At 35.6% G+C, this 20066-nt stretch overlaps 2 protein-coding genes and 1 non-coding gene across 8 annotated transcripts; 2 read left to right on the top strand and 1 right to left on the bottom strand.

Moving 5' to 3' along the window:
* Positions 1-172: 172 nt before the first annotated feature.
* TRNAV-CAC (transfer RNA valine (anticodon CAC)) lies at positions 173-246 on the top strand. Its single transcript has one exon. It is a non-coding gene; the product is annotated as a tRNA-Val (tRNA).
* A 3108-nt stretch (positions 247-3354) lies between these two features.
* On the top strand, positions 3355-10046 carry LOC140874572 (uncharacterized). Of its 6 annotated transcripts, XR_012148147.1 has the most exons (11): positions 3355-3514; positions 4558-5825; positions 5963-6081; positions 6542-6666; positions 7073-7172; positions 7310-7390; positions 7470-7553; positions 7640-7725; positions 8341-8620; positions 9459-9584; positions 9916-10046. XR_012148147.1 is itself a non-coding variant. In XM_073277873.1 (9 exons), exons 2-9 carry the CDS (start codon positions 4610-4612, stop codon positions 8522-8524), a joined length of 1995 nt encoding a protein of 664 aa, XP_073133974.1. In that variant the 5' UTR covers positions 3355-3514; positions 4558-4609; the 3' UTR covers positions 8525-8682. The 6 variants fall into 6 exon arrangements, 4 of the variants coding, with proteins under 4 accessions (XP_073133974.1, XP_073133977.1, XP_073133976.1 ...); XR_012148148.1 differs by lacking the exons at positions 9459-9584; positions 9916-10046 and adding an exon at positions 9367-9385; XM_073277873.1 differs by lacking the exons at positions 9459-9584; positions 9916-10046 and having other exon boundaries at positions 8341-8682.
* On the bottom strand, positions 9268-11213 carry LOC140871541 (uncharacterized). The gene is made up of 2 exons (XM_073274089.1): positions 9939-11213; positions 9268-9603 (listed from the first exon to the last, which is right to left on the bottom strand). Exons 1-2 carry the CDS (start codon positions 11211-11213, stop codon positions 9268-9270), a joined length of 1611 nt encoding a protein of 536 aa, XP_073130190.1.
* Positions 11214-20066: the final 8853 nt, after the last annotated feature.

Below are 20066 nucleotides of genomic sequence, written 5' to 3'. Positions count from 1 at the left end.
TTTTAAAAATCACGTCGTGAATAAATCGATGAAGCAAGTATACATTCTGCTGCAGAAATGAGAGATTGAGATTGCCCCACCCCTCCTCTATCAAGAATTTATGATGAATGTTCGAACTGAAGGTAAAACAATTTTTCTTAAATAACATATTTGTAATCTACATGTCATCAACGTCTGGGTGGTGTAGTTGGTTATCACGCTAGTCTCACACACTAGAGGTCCCCGGTTCGAACCCGGGCTCAGACATTTTTTGCTTATTATTTCTTTTTTTCCATGTCCATATAAATAATTAAGGATTTTATGTAGCATATTTATTATTACATTTACACAGAATTGATCTAAAAATAATTTAACTCAATCAAAATAACATCCACTAATAAACATTTTACTCGCATAATTTAGCTCCGAATTTTAGAAATTAAAATTTTGTCTCTTTAAAAAAAAAAGAAAAAAAAAAGAAAAAAAAAGAAATTAATTGTGTGAATTTGTATAAGATCGAAAAACGAAAAAAAAATCTTGAATAATAGAGTTGCGAGTCTCCACAAAGTTCAGAACATAACAATCAAGGGTTTTTTAAATAAATATAATAAATTTTTAAAAAACTTAAACAAATATAACAAATTTTAAAACTTTTAAAAAATATAATAACGTGGGGTTTGAAACCCCACTTCCTTGAAGAATTGGGGTTTGAGACCCCGACTCCTCATTTGTTATTTTCGAGGAGTCGAGGTTTGAAACACCTACTCCTCATAGCCTATATATTATATATATATATATATATGTAATATTAATTCTTTTCATTAGTATTTTTTAGTTTTATATTTACAGATTTAATTGTTTTTGCATGTTAAAAAAACGATTATTATGATTAAAAAAATTTTAGTTTTTTAAAATTTTTATAATACAGTGGAACTTTTATAAATTAATAATATAACGACGATGATATTTTACTAATTTAAAAATGCATTAATTAATTGATAAATTAATAAATTATTATTTATAGAGTATTGTTGATTCAAAATGAATATAGAGATTAATTATATAAGAAAATTGTGTTTTATTAATTTTCATAGATTTATATAAGAGTCTTCTAAATCGAGATTGAAAAAATTATTATTTTCATAATTAATAATTATAAAAAGTATTTTTAAGGTTTTATATGCATATATGTTTTTCCTATTATAAAATTTAGAATGAAATAAAAAGATTAAATAAACTTTCATAAATTTAATTTTTAATAAATTAATAATTTTTATAAAAGATAATTTTTTTCTCGACTTGGATTGATATGTTAAATTAATAGTTTTAATAAATTAATAAAATTATAATTTTTTTAAAAAAACTCTTATACAAATCTATGAAAATAAACATATATAACCAAAATCATGTTCATTCAATCAAAAAATAATTTTTAAAATAATAATTTATTAATTTATCGGTTAATTGATATCTTTCTAAAATTGAATATCATTGATCAAAATATTATTAATTTATAGAAGTTCTACATTATTGTAAAATTCCAAACATCTAAAATATTACTAACTTTCGTTTTTAAAAAAATACTATTAACCATACTCGTCACTTTTCAAACATGTAATTAATAAATTGAAAAAAAAAGTAAACAATTGTCTATCTACCAATTCCAGGAGTAACAAAATATATTTTTAAAATAATAATTTATTAATTCATCGATTAATTAAAATTTTTCTAAATTATTACTATTATTATTATTATTATTATTATTATTATTATTATAAAGAATTTTTCCGTAGACGCCATATTTTCATTTATCGAGATTGATCTTATGTGTTATAAATATTACATTTTTATTTTTATTAGTTTTTTTCTAAAATTTTGATATTTCAAATTTTTATATTTTTCTCAACTAAACACTATAGATAAGATAAATTGATAAATAAATTTTAAATTTATTTTTTATATTATTTTATAAATAAAAAATAAATTTAAATATTATCGAAAAAATAATATTTATACATAACATATAATATTAAATATATTATATGATTTTATACACACACAACGTGTGTGTGCGATTATGCTAGTTATTTTATAAAGAGAATATAGTCAAAATGTTTCTGTATATTTACTCATTTTGTGTTTTGGTCATTTAAGTATTTAATTTTGGATATTGGTCCTATAAGTTAAGTTATATTTTGGTTTTTAGTCTTTTCTTCATGGATTATCGACGTGAAATCAGAAAATGATGACGTGCGAACTAAAAAATTTTCACGACATTGAAAAATGATGATGTATCTGTTGTGGCGTCAATACTTGAATATCATGTTTTCAAAATCAGATTTGACCGATCGGTTCAACCGGTTCGACCATGAATCGATCACCGGTCTGGTCTAAAACACTCCAAAAAACCGTTTTAACCGTTCAACCGAACAGAATCGGTCAAGAACCGACTAAGAACCAAAAAATCAATTTTTTGATTTTTTTTTAAAAAATAGTTTTTTATTTTATAACCTTAATTTATTATTTTATTATATATACATGGTTATTTGAAATTTTTTTTTGTTAAAAATATTATTTATTAATTTAGAGTTTTTTAATTAATTAATTTATTTTATAAAAAATATATAATTATAAGTAATATTTTTAATATATTTATATAGTTATTTATTTTTCAAACGACGATAAATAAATTTTTTTCTATTTATATAAATTTGTTAGGTTTTTATAATTTAAAATGTATTATTAATTATATTAAATTATATAAACGGTTTTTTGATCCGACTGTGCGGTAAAAAAAATTTGATCGATTGGATCGTTTTTTAAGTTAGACCGGTTCGATCACTGACCTAGTTATAAAAATATTGTTTAAATGAAAAATGACTAAATACCAAAACATAGCTTAACTTACAAGGCCAAAATCCAAAATTGAATACTTACATGACCAAATCACAAAACAAAAAAACTTACAAGACTATTTTGACTATTATTCCTTTTATAAAAGTTCGATTATATTACAAACTTTTTTCAAACATGTAGAACAACTATAGATGCAAATATAAAACCAACAAATTATAAGGGTAATATATATATATATATATATATATATATATATAAATATATAAATAAAATATAAATGTATATACAATGAAGAGTTGGGGTTTCAAACCCCGACTCCTCGAAAATAACAAATGAGTAGTCGGGGTCTCAAACCCCAACTCCTCAATGAAGCGGGGTTTAAAACCCCATGTTATTATATTTTTTTAAAATTTTAAAATTTGTTATATTTGTTAAAAAAAAATTTAAATTTATTATATTTATTTAAATAACCCTAACAATCAAATATCGAATTTTCGCTTCCCAATTCATAGTTTTTCATTTCACATTCCCTACCTTCAATCTTAAAAAGCTAAACCTCGGAAGAAGAACCATTGAAGACTCTTAATTTCCCCCATTTGTTTGACTTGGAAACATGAACTAGAAAGTTCTGGAAACTCGGAGTCGAAGTTTTAACGGAGAACAATCGATCTTGTCCCAGGTTCACTTCAAAACCTTTTCTGCTGATTCATCTATATATGTAGGTTCTTGGTTGCTGGGTGCTCGACAAATAAAAGTAAAAGTGAAAAAATTATGTTCTTGCGATTGGACAGATGGAAATTCTTGTTGGATTCTCTTAAAGAACCTAACTTTTTTTATTGGCGTGGTGCCCTTTTGTTAGGAATAGTCATGGTTCTGCTGTTTATATACTTCCGTAGTTTCATTGTGGATGCCACATTTTTCTTAAATGCTTTAGCATTGATTTCACTGGGCTGTTTTTGGCATTTTCCGAGTAATTATGGTTCTGAAATTAATGGTTGAGAAGGGATTTCAAGCTGTTTCCTTTGGAGAAAACATGCTGTTGATTGATAATGATTACATAAAATTTCCTCATGTCTTTGTTCATCGCACATATCTATTATTATGCTGTTGCTATTTGCTAACGAGGAACTAAACAGTTGATGGCAAGCTATTATCACCAGTTCATATGCGACATAATTTCTGGAATAAACCTTGTGTGTTTGTATGAACGGGATTTTCTTGTCGTGTGGGCGTATCAAATGTTATGGAGCCCAATTAGTTTGGACTAAGAGGGATCATTTGATGAATTTTCATCCTAATTTAGCGACTGTTGATCCTGTTGTGGCATGTTCTATAATAGGAGTTAAGCATTTGGGAAATGAGAACATTTCAACATGCCTTGATAAATAGTAATAGTTATATATGTGAAGATCGCATAGCTTGAGCATGGCCCATGTTTGCTCCAACATACGGTTACTTGAACTGTGCTGGCTCCGTAAGTGACTAACGGTTTCAGTTATTTTCATAGGTTTTTTTTGCATTATCTTTCATATTATTCAAAAGGAACTAGTCCACATTTCTTCGGAGTCTCCCATTGATAAATCAATTTGTAGAACTTAGTATGGAAGATAAAATTGTGTGAAGTTCTATCAGTTTTGTGCACCTTGACTTTTTGAAGAGTGATTTCGTGTGATAATCTTGTGTAGTGCATTTAATAATTGAACCTTATTGTTGGTAATGCAGGTGCCATTCTGTCCCTCTCCATTCTTCTATAGATGCCAGTCATTTGTAGAAGATGAGTAAAGACAGATTATCCCAAAGAAATGAAAGACATTCAATCAAACAAAGACATAATCCTATCAAGAGCGCATCTTTTGATCTTACTGATTTTGTTTATACAGATGATACTCTCAGTTCCTTAGAAAATGATAAGCGGTCCCCTAGGAATTCTGTTCCCCAAGTTTCCGAGATATTAAGCTCTAGAGATCTAATATCCGCTGTAAACTATGTGTGGGATCGTGCTTCGCATCCCCTTTCGGTTCTTTTGTCTAAAACCAACTCCCATTCCCATAGAACTAAGTCCAATCAGAAAAGCGACATAGATTGCTATTCTAATGAAGACGAAGCATTTTGTGCTTCTACTTTGGCTTATGATCAGCCTCTCTTAGACCAGTCAACTAGTAAAACAAATACCGCAAAATCGATGCAGGAAAATTTGGAATTTTTTGAAAGGAACAAGATGTTGCCAAGTTATGAAAGTTATTCTTTCTGGAGACGATTACAAATAAGGTCCACTCTGATCAGCACTTATTCAACTGGGAGTTATGTTTCTGGTGCAGGAAGAATACCTAATTTGGGAAGAACATACAGATGGATGAGTGAAATGAATCTTGACAAGACTAAGAATCAGGTCTTAGCTAGGATTGATGACCATGTGGCACATGATCATTACGCTGTTCATCGTTCAAATTCAGTTAGTGGCTCTGTGCCTGCTCATACAACATGTTCATCAAATAACTTGAGTATTTCTCGTGGTGATCCTGAAGCCATAGAACCAACAGATATATCACATAGTGTAGTTGCCAATTTTGACTCGAAGGCATCTACCCTGTTCTGTGGGAATGATATTGTGCACGCACAAAATAACAAAACACCCATACCAAAGATTGTTCATTCAATCTCTGATACTGACTCCCAAGAAACCAATTCAACATCAAGTGTTCATGAAATTAATGTCCGGGAATCTGTGGATGGCTTGCACGAGCATACACCAAGTCAAGGGGCAATATTTTTTGATGCGGACTCCTCAGAATTTAAAACAAACTTGTCAGCAAAGGAGAAACCTCGTTATTCAGTTGCTAAGCAAGAACATGCCTTTGCAGGAGCAATGGCTGGGATAGTTGTCAGCCTTTGTCTACATCCCATGGACACTATAAAGACAGTTGTTCAGTCATGCCGGGATGATCAGAAACCCCTTCACTACATAGGCAGATCTATTATTTCTGAAAGAGGTGTGAATTTCATGCTAGAGTTCTGGCTGCTTTGGGGAAACTAATTTTCCTTCTTGAATTTGTATCTGCCATACTGATTTGTATTTCATGGTCTGATATATTTCTAAAGGACCTCAAAACTAAATAGTTATCCTCAGGTGTAACGGGGCTTTATCGTGGCATTTCCAGTAATATTATTTCTTCAGCTCCAATCTCTGCAGTCTACACATTCACATATGAATCGGTGAAGAAAAATTTGCTTCCCATTCTTCCCAAGGTGATGTAATATGTTGTTGCAAAAAGATAATAACATAATTTAAATAACCGAAGCATGATATTTACACCATTTTTTTTTTCTGTGGAGGTACTATATGCAGTTTAATTTTCATGGCAAGCGATTTACCAATGTGATATTGTGATTGTTTTAGAATACTCTTTAACCAAAAATCCGAGTTCATGGGAAATGTCCCAATCTTTGTTACCGTAGCCTTTCACGTATAAGTTGGAGACCAGAGATCCAAAATTAATAGTCAAGTTTGTACATGCATGTTAGTTGTGTATTAGGCAACAAACTCCGAGGAATATACAACCTAGATATATTTAATGTAACATAAAGGTAATTGAATCTTATATTAGATGTAAAGATGTGTTAAATCCAATTTTTGTCAAAGTGTGAGTTTTTTTAATTTGGAATGAATTGACATCTTCAGGTATTGAATTATTTCTTTCCCGTGTAGGAATATCACTCTTTGGCTCATTGCTTGGCAGGAGGTTGTGCGAGTATTGCGACATCATTCATTTTTACTCCGAGTGAGCGTGTCAAACAGCAGATGCAAGTTGGTTCACACTATCGGAACAGCTGGTATGCATTTCAGACTCTATTGCTTCATTGAATTAGTTAATGTTGAGTTCATGCCAGGACTTGATCTAAAAAAAATCACATATATGATTTTCAGGACAATACGTTCCAATAAAAAATAAAGCGAATAGGTGGTCCACTGGCCCTGCATGGACATATATGGTGCTAAAATTCTGCTTTTATGGTTTACAAAATATATTTTCCTTAATTTTTTTTCTTAATATTTCTGCTATTTTATCTTTTCGTTTCTGAGTTATTGGTCCTGATCTGGTTAAATTTTCTTATTTATTTTCAATCTAGCTGTCTTTCAAGTTTTAGGTCTTTTGAACTTTATATGAACCAATTGACCTGATGAATTTGGAGCTTTCTTGCATGGATGTTATCCTTTTTCTAAACTGCGTTTGTGCAGGAATGCCTTGATAGAGGTTGTTCAAAAAGGTGGGTTGCCTTCACTATATACTGGTTGGGGAGCTGTAATCTGCAGAAATGTTCCACATTCAGCCATCAAGGTAACAATAGAGACCTAAATATTTTCGTAAGGGTAGTCTGTTCTTAACTATGGAGTTCAATATTCCATCACATATATTTTTTATTTTATTTTCAAGATTCTTTCTTTCTGCTGGTGATTATCTTGTATATAATGCAGTTTTATGCTTATGAAAGCCTGAAAGAAAACCTCTTACCATCGGTCCATCCAAATGCTCAAGCTAATAATACATTAACGACGGTTCGTCTAACATGCTTATGAGTAACTTATAACTTCAGATTCCTTTTCAGGTTTTCTGAGAAATTTTCGTGTTTTGCAGTTAGCTTGTGGAGGATTGGCTGGATCCATCGCCTCATTGTTTACAACTCCTTTTGACGTTGTAAAGACAAGATTGCAAACTCAGGTTTGTTAATTCCAAAATCGAGTCATGTCAATCATGCCTAAAATAGAAGATACTTCGTAGGGATTTGACAGATTTTTATGACGCAGATTCCTGGATCGAGTGCTCGGTATAATGGTGTAGTTAATGCGCTTATGGATATAGGGAAGGATGAAGGTTTGAAAGGTCTGTACAGGTGAGGCATCCAATAAATTTTAACTGCACATTGACTCGTTTCGTGTCTGCCTCAGAGTGTCAGCTAGTTCTGTGTTTTGCTAAAATCTTTCTGGAGAAATATCTATTGGAGTTTTTTCCTTCAAAAATGGTAGTTGTCAAATGCAATCAATGCAATACAGCCCCAGGGTACGATTAAAAAAAAAAAAAGAGCCTTGTTTTCTTGGACTACATGATGGCCTTTTGGCTTTTGCTATGATGCCCTGGCTCTACAATTTCATTCAGAGGCATGGGGGATGCTTGGGTGGTACTAGCATTGTGTGCTTTATAATTTCGTATTTTCCAATAAAATAAAATTGCGGAGAGCATTAAAATGACAAGAGACATTTTTTAAATTTCCCTTGTTTCTGGTATTTAGAAATGTAAACAACCTAGCATAGTAGGAAAAGGGAAGGCGCTGAAGTCGCTGGCAACCAAAAAAATTAGTCTGAATGACTGGATAATATATATTTTGGCTTGAAAGTATATTTAGAATGATTACACACAGAATTCGAAGTGTTTTTCATTTGAGGCAGGTTTGTCTATTACGAACCCAGTTCAAAGATTTTGATATCACTAAACTTGATCTTACTATCAGGGGTTTGACTCCAAGACTAGTCATGTATATGATTCAAGGAGCGCTCTTTTTTGCATCCTATGAATCCTTCAAGAGTTTGCTCGCATTGGAGATTCCACAAACAACCATTCAGGTAATCCGGCATGAACAGAGGATGGAAGATGATTCATCAAGGTTGCTTTCACTTCTATTAATAAGTGCATGATGAACATTGAAGAAAATTAGAGGACTGTTCAAGTCACAGAGTGTTTGGAAGTTCGGGGTTCCGAATTTTCAGAGGTTTCACTGGTTTGTAATCGAGGTTTGATTTGAAACTTGTACTTACAGTTGCAAAGTCAATTGAATGCCACATTACTAGTTGTATACTGTCATTGAATACTTGGCCGTCATAGATGCTCCATGAGCATTTATATGGACTATATAACCATTTATTGTAGAGTGCAATTTAGAAAGTTTGATCATTTATTTTACCAGGAAAGACGATATAAGTAATAAGTTGCCATATTAAGCCGATGCACCAGAAAATGATTTGATACCCGTGGGCCGTTGCAAATGAAAATTCTACAATACTTCTTGTTTTTTCTCCCAAATGGGGCTAAAAAGATCGATTACATCTCAGGTTTAGAATGAACCTTCACCTCTTTCGGATAAGACTAACTTTCCTTTTCCATATTTCCCCACCTTCAACTTGAAATCATCTACCACTCTAGTTGCAACATCCATACCATCTCAGATTTCAGCTTGTTTCTGACCTCAAACAACACTAGTCAAATCTTCTGCTGCACTTGTTGTCACGTACTCGGCTGCATTATCTAACACTGAAGCAGTCTTGTGCTTGCCTTCAAAGGATATCAGATACCTCAATAACAACTTTCTTCTAGAAAATTAGTCTCCATTGCTAATTCTTATACATTAATTATCATCTCTTTGTTCATTACACATGCCTATCTATGCTCTCGCAATTGGAGAGAATGGAGGATCGAGTACAAGAGATGGCAAGATTTCTTCCATGATCTTCTTGTTAACTTGAAATCTATTTTCGTCCAGCACGTCATCTGTCAATTTTTCATTTTCCTCCTTGGGAAATACCCTCATCGAATCAACACGAAGCTGCATTTGGTTACTTTTCTTGTTACTAGCGGTGGTGGCGGTTTCGGAGGAATGCAACATAGCAATACATATGGAGAATGCTTGTAATGAAGTTAATTGTGCATGGAAATCAACTGCATATTTTCCATCCTCCATTAACATCATAGTAAATCGCGGTACGCTATCTTTTCTTCCCTGTAGAAAATTAGGCAGTACAGAAGCGGTAAAGACCAAGAGAGAGTTATCATGGCGAAGGATTTGAACCTTGAACGATATATATATGTTTCAGAGTTTCTAAATGAAAATACTCCTAAATCCCACTAAGAACGTCTGGATTTTTCTTTTCCAATGCACTAAAAGTTACTTAAAAGATGAGGCAAAGCACAAATCTGTTATGTACTTAACATGATATGATATTTCGAACTGAAAGTTTTTGAAGAAAAACAAAAATAATAAAAGCACCATTTGATATGCTCGACTGATATAAAATTATTTCTTTTGCATCAGACAAGAGAAAATGGTGAAGTTACCTCAGCAAAGAGCTGCACCAGAACTTGATCCTCAGTTATGAAGGGACGACCATCAGCAATATGAATATTAGCACTGCCAAAAACGTCGAGGGGACAAGCCATATCCCAGCCACCACAGTCGCATCCTCCGCCTAACCTCCATCGATGTAGTATCGATGAAGGACCCCGACTTTTACTGCTCGGTAAACTATGGATTCCACCTGGAATCACAACATTCATAATCCCACAACTTGACTGTTCGAATCTTCCATTTGTTTCCCTCTCGATCCGACAACTATGTAGCAAGTTAGGGAGCCGATTATTCGTATTTTCATCTCCATTCTTGATTTTTTCACTCTCTTTCTCCGCGACAGGGATTTGCATGGCAATGGAGGCAATTTCAAGTCCTGGATGCAGCTCTCCCACTGCCTCCAGGCACCGAGAAGCCGAGGAGTCGAAGTTCTCACGAACATTATTCGTTTGATCTTTATTCTTGTTTGTGGATGAGGCTTCATTTAGCTCACAATTACCCCAGGATAAAATGTCATCAGAAACCAGATGATTATTCTGAGAGGTGACTCTTTTTCTCAAAAGGGAAACATCGTATAACACAAACTCTGTCACCATGGAGTAGCTAAAATCTCCCCCGAATTCTGCCACTTGGCATGGATAACAAGAGACATGCATCTGTGCCATGATAGGCGATTCTTGTATGTAGTCTTTATATCCCCATCCACTAGAATTGCTCTTCCTTCTTTGATGAAGTGAATGGAAGGTGTAAACCTGAGATACACTATTTTCGAACTTCCATGTTTTTGCAACGTAGATATCATCTGGTGACTTCACTGTAAACTCGAAAAATGGCATCCCCTGCTTATATTCGAACCTGAGAAGACCGCAAAGATGTGCAGGAGAATACTGGGGAAAGAAACTGTGGTTTTCTTTTTTTTTGGAACGAGGATCATGTTCCATATTATGTGGCTTGGCTGATAAATCATTCAAGCTTGCATTGCTGGCGCTACTCAATAAGCTTCTTTGAGACTTGGATTTAACAAATGGATCCAAAATCTTCCTTACAGGATTATAACGAGCCCTGCTGGTTTTTGAGCTATCACTCTCTGATGGAGCAGGTGAACGTGGCAGAGGGAATCTTGCTGATAAGGACCTATGCAAATTGGACGCGAGACGTTTTTCTTGTAGCCTGCTACCATCAATTTTAGGATAAATGATAGATTCAGATATGATCGTTAGATCCCGAACACGGTCACAAGTTGTACTTTGTTCTGAGGGTGACATTTCTGAGGATGCACTTTGTTCTACAGGACAACTATCTACGTGATCTGAGGTACATAACTAATGCAAACACCTCAATGAAAATGCGGATGCAATTTCCGGTGAGAACTCGATTGTTTTCCTTCCAACAATAGCATCAGCTGTCTTCTGCTGCCTCACTTCTTTGGAACTTTAAATAGAATGACCCCTTTTTTCAGCACTTTGTTATCTATTTGTGTGAGTCTTCTAGATCGAATATCTCTAAGTTTTGCTCCAGTTCTACTCAGTCTGGACTCATCGACAGATATTCCACCTAAAGAAAACACGAAAAGTTGAACAATGAATCAACTAACTTTTCTAAATTTAAAGCCAAAGTATGTTTCTGAACACATCATGAAGAAAATCATCGTACTTCGAATTCAACTACTCAATATCACAACAAATTACCAAGAATCTTAAGTCCAAGCATGACCATAGCAATGTGTTGACAAAATAATCTTTACTGAAATGAACTAAAAATAGTTGGCTTTCTCAGCATCTGCATAATGGATTGATATGCATGCCGATTCGTCGAGACATCATAGAATCCATCAAAAAAAATATATATACTAAAACCGGAAACTTCTTGTATTGCCCCTCGAATGATAAAACTGGTAAATAGAATGGAAAGAATCTAGTACCCATATCTTCTTGTTAACCCAAAATATATATTGGTATTGGTACTATGCTAACACTCTTCGAGTCAAGAAAATAATTTCCTATGCATTTCAAAGACACGTTTGAAGATTTTATACCACAATGTCACTGAATACATAAACCCCACTAATCATGTTGTCCCAACAGCAATTATACAGAAACCACAAAAGTCCTATTTTTACCACATTTGAACTCAAAGTTTCCAACATGCAAGCAATACAATGCTAATGCCTAATAGTGACAAATGAAAACTAAGAAAAATAAAACATAAATATAGACAAAGTTTTTAGACAACTTTGTATTCCACGCCAATAAAAGTACAATTTCCATGAAAAACTACCATATTATCCCACTTTAGATCTCAGAAGAGTGAAGCCAAAGAAAAACCCAACAAATTGCAAGTAAATGCAATCATTTGCTCGTCTCTTGAACTCAAAGGCTTGTCTAAAAAAAACTTGTCTAAGAAAAGTCCATTTCACATTTAGCTATTGACGAAAAGAATGTTAAAATAAACCAATGACCGAAAACAAATAAAACAAAAAAATTACCCACATGAAAATCACAACTCAGAATTTTTTTTTTTGCCCTCCCAAAGAATAAGAAAATAAACATATATGGTAAAAGACTGATTCTATGCTACACACGAAGTTTATGTTATATTGGTGTGAACTTCTAAATAAAAAATAAATCATGTGAAATCAATTGGTTTTTTTTTTCTTTTTTTTTTTTTTACACAAGATGTCCGGGCGAACTATCTACATCATTTTTTTTTTCCTTTTTTTTAATATGTTATTTGGGAAATGAAGTTTTAATTTGGTCGTATTAGTGTTATTTCACGATTGTTATTCTAGATATCTGTATATGAATAAATAGCAATTATTTTAATATAAATTTTAAAATAATCTAATCTTCATTATATATATATATATGTATATATATATGTATATTAATATAATATATATATATATATATGTATATGTTTGTTTATTTATATGAGATCAGATGAGATTGTTAGCAAATATTATGTAGATATTCTTAATATTTGTATTTATCTCATTCCTTATTCATTGGTTAGTTTTCGTGTACATAGCATTGTTAAGAATTTAAGATTTAGATTTATTTTGTAAAATCTTCTCATCTTTATAGGATCCTGTATGTCCTCTATTTAATTAACAAGTGATATCAATAAAATTCAAGTTGCATATTTCTATATGGTATCAGTCAGACTTTGGCTCTCGCCACCCATCCTTGTCGTCCCCATCCATGGCAGTTGCTGTCCCCCCTCCTTCTTCCCAGCCACTTCTTCTCTCTCATCACCATAAATGCTCTTGCTCAACTACCCCTCAAACTCACTTCCTCCAATTACTCGGCTTGGCATCTCCAATTTCGATCTCTTCTAATCGGCTATGATCTAATGGGGTTTGTTGATGGCACCCATCCCTGCCCATCACTCACTCTCTTTCAAAATGATGTCTCTGTACCAAACCCATCCTACTCTCTTTGGATCCGTCAAGACCAACTTCTCCTAAATGCTATCACCAGTTCTCTCACTCCAACCCTCATCCCTTTCATTGCCCAGTCCACCACCTCCCGTGATTCTTGGTCCATTTTGGCCAAAACCTACGCTGCTCGAGCCGTGGTCGCATACTCCAGCTTAAGAACCAGCTTGCTAATCCAGTCAAGGGCTCCAAATCAATCACTGATTTCATGCATGGCATTAAAGCCACCATCGATGCACTAGCCCTCATGAATGTCTCATATGACACAGAAGACCTTACTCTTAAGGTTCTCAATGGCCTTGATGTTGAGTACAAAGAAATCTCTCACGCCATCCAAGACCGCGACTCGTCGATATCGTTCGACGAGCTTCATGAGAAGCTGCTGAACTTTGAGCAACAACTTCTCATGCGGTCGCCTACTCCCTCTGGTCCTGCCACATCATTCTCCACGTCTCGGTCCACCAAGTCTTCGGCTACTATTGCCTCTCCCAGCCCGCATCACTCCTCCGGATCTACTCGCAACCGTGATCTTCGTGGTTCCATGCCATGGACTCCCCGTCCCTCCTCGGGACCATCTAATGCATCCCCGCGACCTTATCTTGGACGATGTCAACTGTGTGGTACTCTGGGACACTCCACCAAGAGCTGTCCCAATTTCCAGCATATTCCTTGGTCCTCCTCTCCACCATCGGGTCCCCCTGCTCCCGCCTACACACCTCCTCAGGCTCACTCCGCGTTAAATGCCATGGCTCTACCCTCCTCTACTGAGTGGCTTCTTGACTCCGAGGCATACCATCATGTCACCACGGATTTGGCCAATCTGTCCCTACACACACCTTATGACGGGTCTGACACCATGACTGTTGGCAACGACGCTGGTTTGCCTATTTCTCACACTGGCTCCGTTTTATTACTTACATCCCCTACACCCTTATTACTTACCGATGTTTTGTGTGTTCCCACTATGACCAAAAATCTAATCTCGGTCAATCAACTTTGTCGTACTAATCATGTTTCTGTCACTTTTTTATTTTCTTCCTTTCAGGTGAAGGATCTTCGCACGGGGGCCCTACTCCTCACCGGGCACTGTAGGGATGGAACTTATGTTTGGCCGAGCACTGTCACCTCACCCGTCGCCCTCATTTTCCTTATGGCACTCTCGTCTAGGTCATCCATCGTATGATATTATGCGTCATTTAGTTTCCTCACGTGTCTTACCTCTGTTGTCTAAATGTTTGTCGTATCATTCTTGTAATTCTTGCAATATTAATAAAAGCCACAAGTTATCATTTTATCATTCTACTCTTACTTCAACACATCCCCTCAAATTAATTTTTTCTGATGTCAGGACCTCCCCTGTTCTCTCGATGGATGACTATAAATATTATGTCATTTTTGTTGATCACTACACTAAATATATTTGGCTCTATCCTTTAAAACGCAAGTCTGATGTGCACTCTGTCTTCACGAGCTTTGCTCCTCTGGTTCAAAACAAATTTCAAACTAAAATTACAACCCTATACACGGATAATGGCGGGGAGTTTCTCGCTCTCCGATCTTTTATCTCCTCTCACGGCATATCTCATCTCACCACTCCTCCTCACACACCTGAACATAATGGGTACTCCGAGCGTCAACATCGTCATATTGTCGAAACTGGGCTTACTCTACTTCACCAAGCTTCGCTTCCCCCGACCTTCTGGCCTTTTGCATTTGCTGTCGCCACTTATACTATAAATCGCATGCCCAAATTCAATCTCTCTATGTCCTCCTCGTACACTAAATTATTCAGTCACTGTCCAAATTTAAACAAAATCCGTGTCTTTGGGTGTCTGTGTTATCCATGGTTGCGTCCCTATAATAACCATAAACTGGACACCAAATGAAGTCCCTGTGTCTTCCTCGGCTACTCACTCACCCAAAGTGCATACTTGTGCTTTAATCCTGTGTCTATCAAACTCCTGGTCTCACGTCATGTCCACTTCGAAGAGTCTATCTTCCCCTACTCCACTCTCAAACGTCCACCTGCACCCTGTGATATAGACGTTCACTCTTCACTTCTTCCCCTTTCCCCTCCCCCTGTCGCTCGGTCTCCGAACTATGTTCCGTCTACTGCAATGCCTCCTCGCGTGGATCCTTCCCCATCACCGCCACCAAACACTGTCACCCCCTCCCACCGCCTATTCCCCACCATATGCTCGCTCGCTCCAAAAATAACATTCGCAAACCGAACCCAAAGTACTCCCTTGTCACCACCCCTGGTTCCTCTGACCTCGAACCCACATGTTTTTCTATGGCTCTTAAGGACCCGAGATGGAGGTCAGCTATGTCTCTTGAATTTGATGCACTCCTTTGCAATGGTACTTGGGATCTTGTTCCTTCTCATCCTAGTCAAAATCTTGTTGATTGCAAATGGGTGTATCGCATTAAACGCCTTCCGGATGGCTCTGTTGACCGCTTTAAAGCCCGTCTCATTGCTAAAGGGTTTCATCAACGTCCAGGAATTGATTTCAGTGACACCTTCAGCCCTGTAGTCAAGCCAACTACTGTTCGTATCGTCTTAAGCCTTGCTGTCATGCAGGGCTGGCCTCTGCGACAACTCGACGTAAATAATGCTTTTCTACAGGGCTCCTTAGATGAGGAGGTATTTATGGCTCAGCCCCCTGGGTTCTGTGACACCAATTTTCCTACCCATGTCTGCAAACTTTGGAAGGCAATCTATGGTCTTAAGCAAGCGCCTCGTGCTTGGTATCATGCACTACACACTTTTCTACTGGGTCTTGGTTTCTCCAATTCCATCTCTGATGCCTCATTATTCATTTTACGTCGTGGCTCTGGAACTATCTATTTTTTAGTCTATGTTGATGACTTGATTGTTACAGGAAGCTCTCCCTCTCTTGTTACTACTATTGTCGCACAGTTGGCTGCCTGGTTCTCTCTCAAGGACTTGGGGCCTTTGTCTTATTTTTTGGGAGTTGAAGTTCTACCTACACCTCATGGTCTTCATCTATCTCAATGCAAGTATGTTCTTGATCTACTTGCCCGATTCAACATGCAAACTGCCAAACCAGTTCAGACTCCGCTTGCTATTGGCACGTCACTCTCTCTTCATGACGGTACTCCTCCTACTGACGCTTCTCTCTATCGCCAAGTTGTTGGCAGTCTTCAGTACCTTCTACTTACACGTCCTGATATTGCCTTTGCTGTGAATCGTCTGTCTCAATTCATGCATTCCCCCTCCAAACATCATTGGGGTGCTGTCAAGCGTCTCCTTCGATATCTTAATGGAACTCAGGCTTACGGTCTTCATCTTCAGAAATACTGTCTTATCATTTCATGGTTTCACTGATGCTGATTGGGCTGGAAACCCAGATGACCGTTGTTCTACTGCTGCTTATGTGATTTTTCTGGGCTCCAATCCCATCTCCTGGAGCTCCAAAAAGCAACGGTCGGTTGCTTGCTCATCCACTGAAGCCGAATATCGGGCCATTGCATCAGGTGCGGCTGAGCTCACCTGGATTCGTTCTCTACTTCGTGAACTTGGTATCACCTTGTCCTCTGTTCCTGTTCTATATAGTGATAATATTGGGGCTACTTATTTATGTGCTAATCCGATTTTCCACTCTCGTATGAAACACATAGCCCTAGATTATCATTTTGTTCGAGAATTAATTCAAGGCTCCCAACTGCGCATCTCTCATGTCACGTCTCATGATCAACTCGCAGATGCTCTAACCAAGCCACTCTCTTCAACTCGCCTTCGTGACTTACTATTCAAGATTGGTGTTTTTTATGAATCACCATCTTGAGGGGGCCTGTTAGCAAATATTATGTAGATATTCTTAATATTTGTATTATCTCATTCCTTATTCATTGGTTAGTTTCCGTGTACATAACATTGTTAAGATTTAGATTTATTTTGTAAAATCTTCTCATCTTTATAGGATCTTGTATATGCTCTATTTAATTAACAAGTGATATCAATAAAATTCAAGTTGCATATTTCTATAGAGATAAAAGACACATCTGACATATGTCACAATATTTAAATTGTATTGTTTGATGTTTATATAGTTGCAACAACTACAAACCTTTGATTCAAAACATTTGAATTCTAATTACTTGTCATTTATTAGCATCTTTTAGCACATTTTTTTTCTCATAGAAAAAGAGCTAGCATCTATTATACTAGGCAGCACTACATTAATAATGAAATTAATTAGACTAAAGTTTTACTATTAGGTAGTACTACGTTACTCGTGAGTCGTGATACTGACTTTTTTTGTTATGAGTTGGTTGAATTTGTCATATTTTGAACAATTGTTATTAAAATATTTTTCCATTTTTTCTTTTGGAAAAGATGTTAGTAATGTTATGTGACTCATGAATTAATTTTTATTTTTAAAAAATCAAAATCAAATAAAAATTAGGGTTTGGATATGAAAGTTCAATCTCACGATTTCTTCCTTATTTGGACTACTGGAAAAAGATGCCAGTAATGTTATGTAGCTCATGAATATATATTTTTTAAATTAATCAAAATCAAATAAAAATAGGGTTTGGATATATATGCAAAGTCCAATCTAGGAATTCTTGCTTATTGGTTAATCCATCGTATTTTCTTCTCCCGTGGTTTATAGATCCATGTATATTTATTTCTTTGATCAGACTAGAGGTACCGTTTTGTTACATATATTATTAATCTATATATAATTTATTTTATCTAATGTCACGTTCTTTTTGACACATTATTTATCTATCTACTAATTATTTATCTTATACCAATCAAATCATTAATTATTTATCTTACATCAATCAAATCATTGAATTTAAGTTATTATATTATCTTTTATAAATAATATTATTCATACCTTATTAATTGTTACAAAGATAAAATGATAATTTATCATTTTATCTAAAATCTAATCAATCAAATCAAATTAAACTATAATCTATCAATAAAAAAATAATATATTAACTATTTATTTTTTTATTACATTATTTTACTTATGTTTGTATTATTTATCTTATCACTCAAACCAAACGGTAAGGTGTCCATTATTGTCTCATCGTTGATTTTTGCATTATGTCTTCAGATTAATTTTGGATCTTTATCTTATTACTCAAACCAAACAGTAAGGTGTCCATTATTGTCTCATCGTTGATTTTTGCATTATGTCTTCAGATTAATTTTGGATCTTTGATTTTTTGCATTAAGATGCTATTCTTATATTAGCACGAATTTTCGAATTCAATCCTCATGTTGCGTAAATGTTTATGGTTTACGGTTTACCTTGCTATCTTTGTAAAGTCTTGAGGTAGTGTTTATAATATTAAAATTAAGTTATTATGAATTTTTTCTTTACAAATTGAATGCGAGTATAAATTCGTTTGAGAGCAATTACGTTTCTACTTTTACTTTTTATATTTAATTGAATTAATATAAATAGATATATGAATTCTTGAAACGACAATTAAAATTATTGTGATAAGTAGTTTTTTATCTTTAAATAAGCTACTGATACCCCGAGAAGGTTTTAGCTCAGCTCATTAATAACCCTAAGCCCAGGAATCCTCAGTCGCCATAGTTCCCAGGTCGGGTCAGGAGTTCGGGCTCAAGGGCTCAGGAGCTCGGGAGCTCGGCTAAGCTCATTCGCCATAGTTCCCAGGTCGGGTCGGGAGCTCGGGAGCCCAGCCTAGGGAGCTCAGCTCGGGGTCCCGGGGGGTCAGCCAAATTACCTCCTTGGCTAGGTCAGGGCATTCACTTTTAGGTAGTTTAACAACTTCAATGAGTCAGCTAAGGTGTTAGGATCAGTCATTTATGGTTAGATTTGGGCAAGATCTCATCCGAAATATCCGGGATTGTGATCCCAAGATTCTGGGGTTCTTGGTAAGGAAGGTAGACGTAGAATGTGGAGTTTTCTCCTATAAATACCAGGTCCATTTTCATTATTGACTATTCAATTTTTACTTGTTTGCACACACCACTCTCTTTATTTCACTATCCTAGCATCTGACTTGAGCGTCCGGCCACCTGGGCCTATGCAAAGGGAAATCCCTTTTTCGCAGGCCATTCTAGATGAAGAACTCCCTGCGAATTTTAAGCAGCCCACCGTAGGGGAGTATGATGGGAGCTCAGATCCGGATGAACATTTGGGGAGATTTGAAAATGCAGCTCTGTTGCATAGATATTCGGATTCAATTAAATGTCGGGTATTCCTCACTACTCTAGTTAGGTCAGCTCAGCTCTCCTGTTGATCCAAATATCAGTTTTGGAAGGGAAGATCTAAAGGATATAGTGGTACCTCATAACGATCCTTTGTTGGTCACCTTGACCATAGCTAATTATGACGTGGCTCGCATCTTTGTGGACACTGGGAGCTCAGTGAATATTATCTTCAAAGAAACTCTAGACCAGATGAAATTAGAAGGTTTTGAGCTGGACCCCATCACCACGGAATTGTACTAGTTCACAGGTCATGCTTTGCAACCCTTGGGGCAAATAGTGCTCCTATTATCTCTCGGAGGCGGAGAGCAGCGAGTCACAAAAATGGCATGTTTTACGGTGGTGGATGCACCATCTTCCTTTAACGGAATCTTGGGTCGGCCTGCCCTAAGTGATTTTTGGGCTGTCGCATCCACTACCACCATAAGTTGAAGTTCCCGAGTGGGAAAGAAGTGG

The sequence above is a fragment of the Henckelia pumila genome, chromosome 1, assembly GCF_033568475.1.
Source record: "Henckelia pumila isolate YLH828 chromosome 1, ASM3356847v2, whole genome shotgun sequence".
Classification (NCBI taxonomy): domain Eukaryota; kingdom Viridiplantae; phylum Streptophyta; class Magnoliopsida; order Lamiales; family Gesneriaceae; genus Henckelia; species Henckelia pumila.
The sequence above is the reverse complement of the archived record's forward strand: the minus strand, read 5'-3'. Positions and strand labels throughout refer to the sequence as shown.

Bases quoted from the DNA above. Each gene is read 5' to 3' on its own strand.
- LOC140874572 (XM_073277873.1), top strand. From the start codon at position 4,610: ATGAGTAAAGACAGATTATCCCAAAGAAATGAAAGACATTCAATCAAA. The intron at 6,667-7,072 runs GTATGCATTTCA...GCGTTTGTGCAG, and splicing joins TCACACTATCGGAACAGCTG to GAATGCCTTGATAGAGGTTG. The intron at 7,554-7,639 runs GTTTGTTAATTC...TTTATGACGCAG, and splicing joins AGACAAGATTGCAAACTCAG to ATTCCTGGATCGAGTGCTCG.
- LOC140871541 (XM_073274089.1), bottom strand. From the start codon at position 11,213: ATGTCACCCTCAGAACAAAGTACAACTTGTGACCGTGTTCGGGATCTA. The intron at 9,604-9,938 runs GTAACTTCACCA...AATTTTCTACAG, and splicing joins TGGTGCAGCTCTTTGCTGAG to GGAAGAAAAGATAGCGTACC.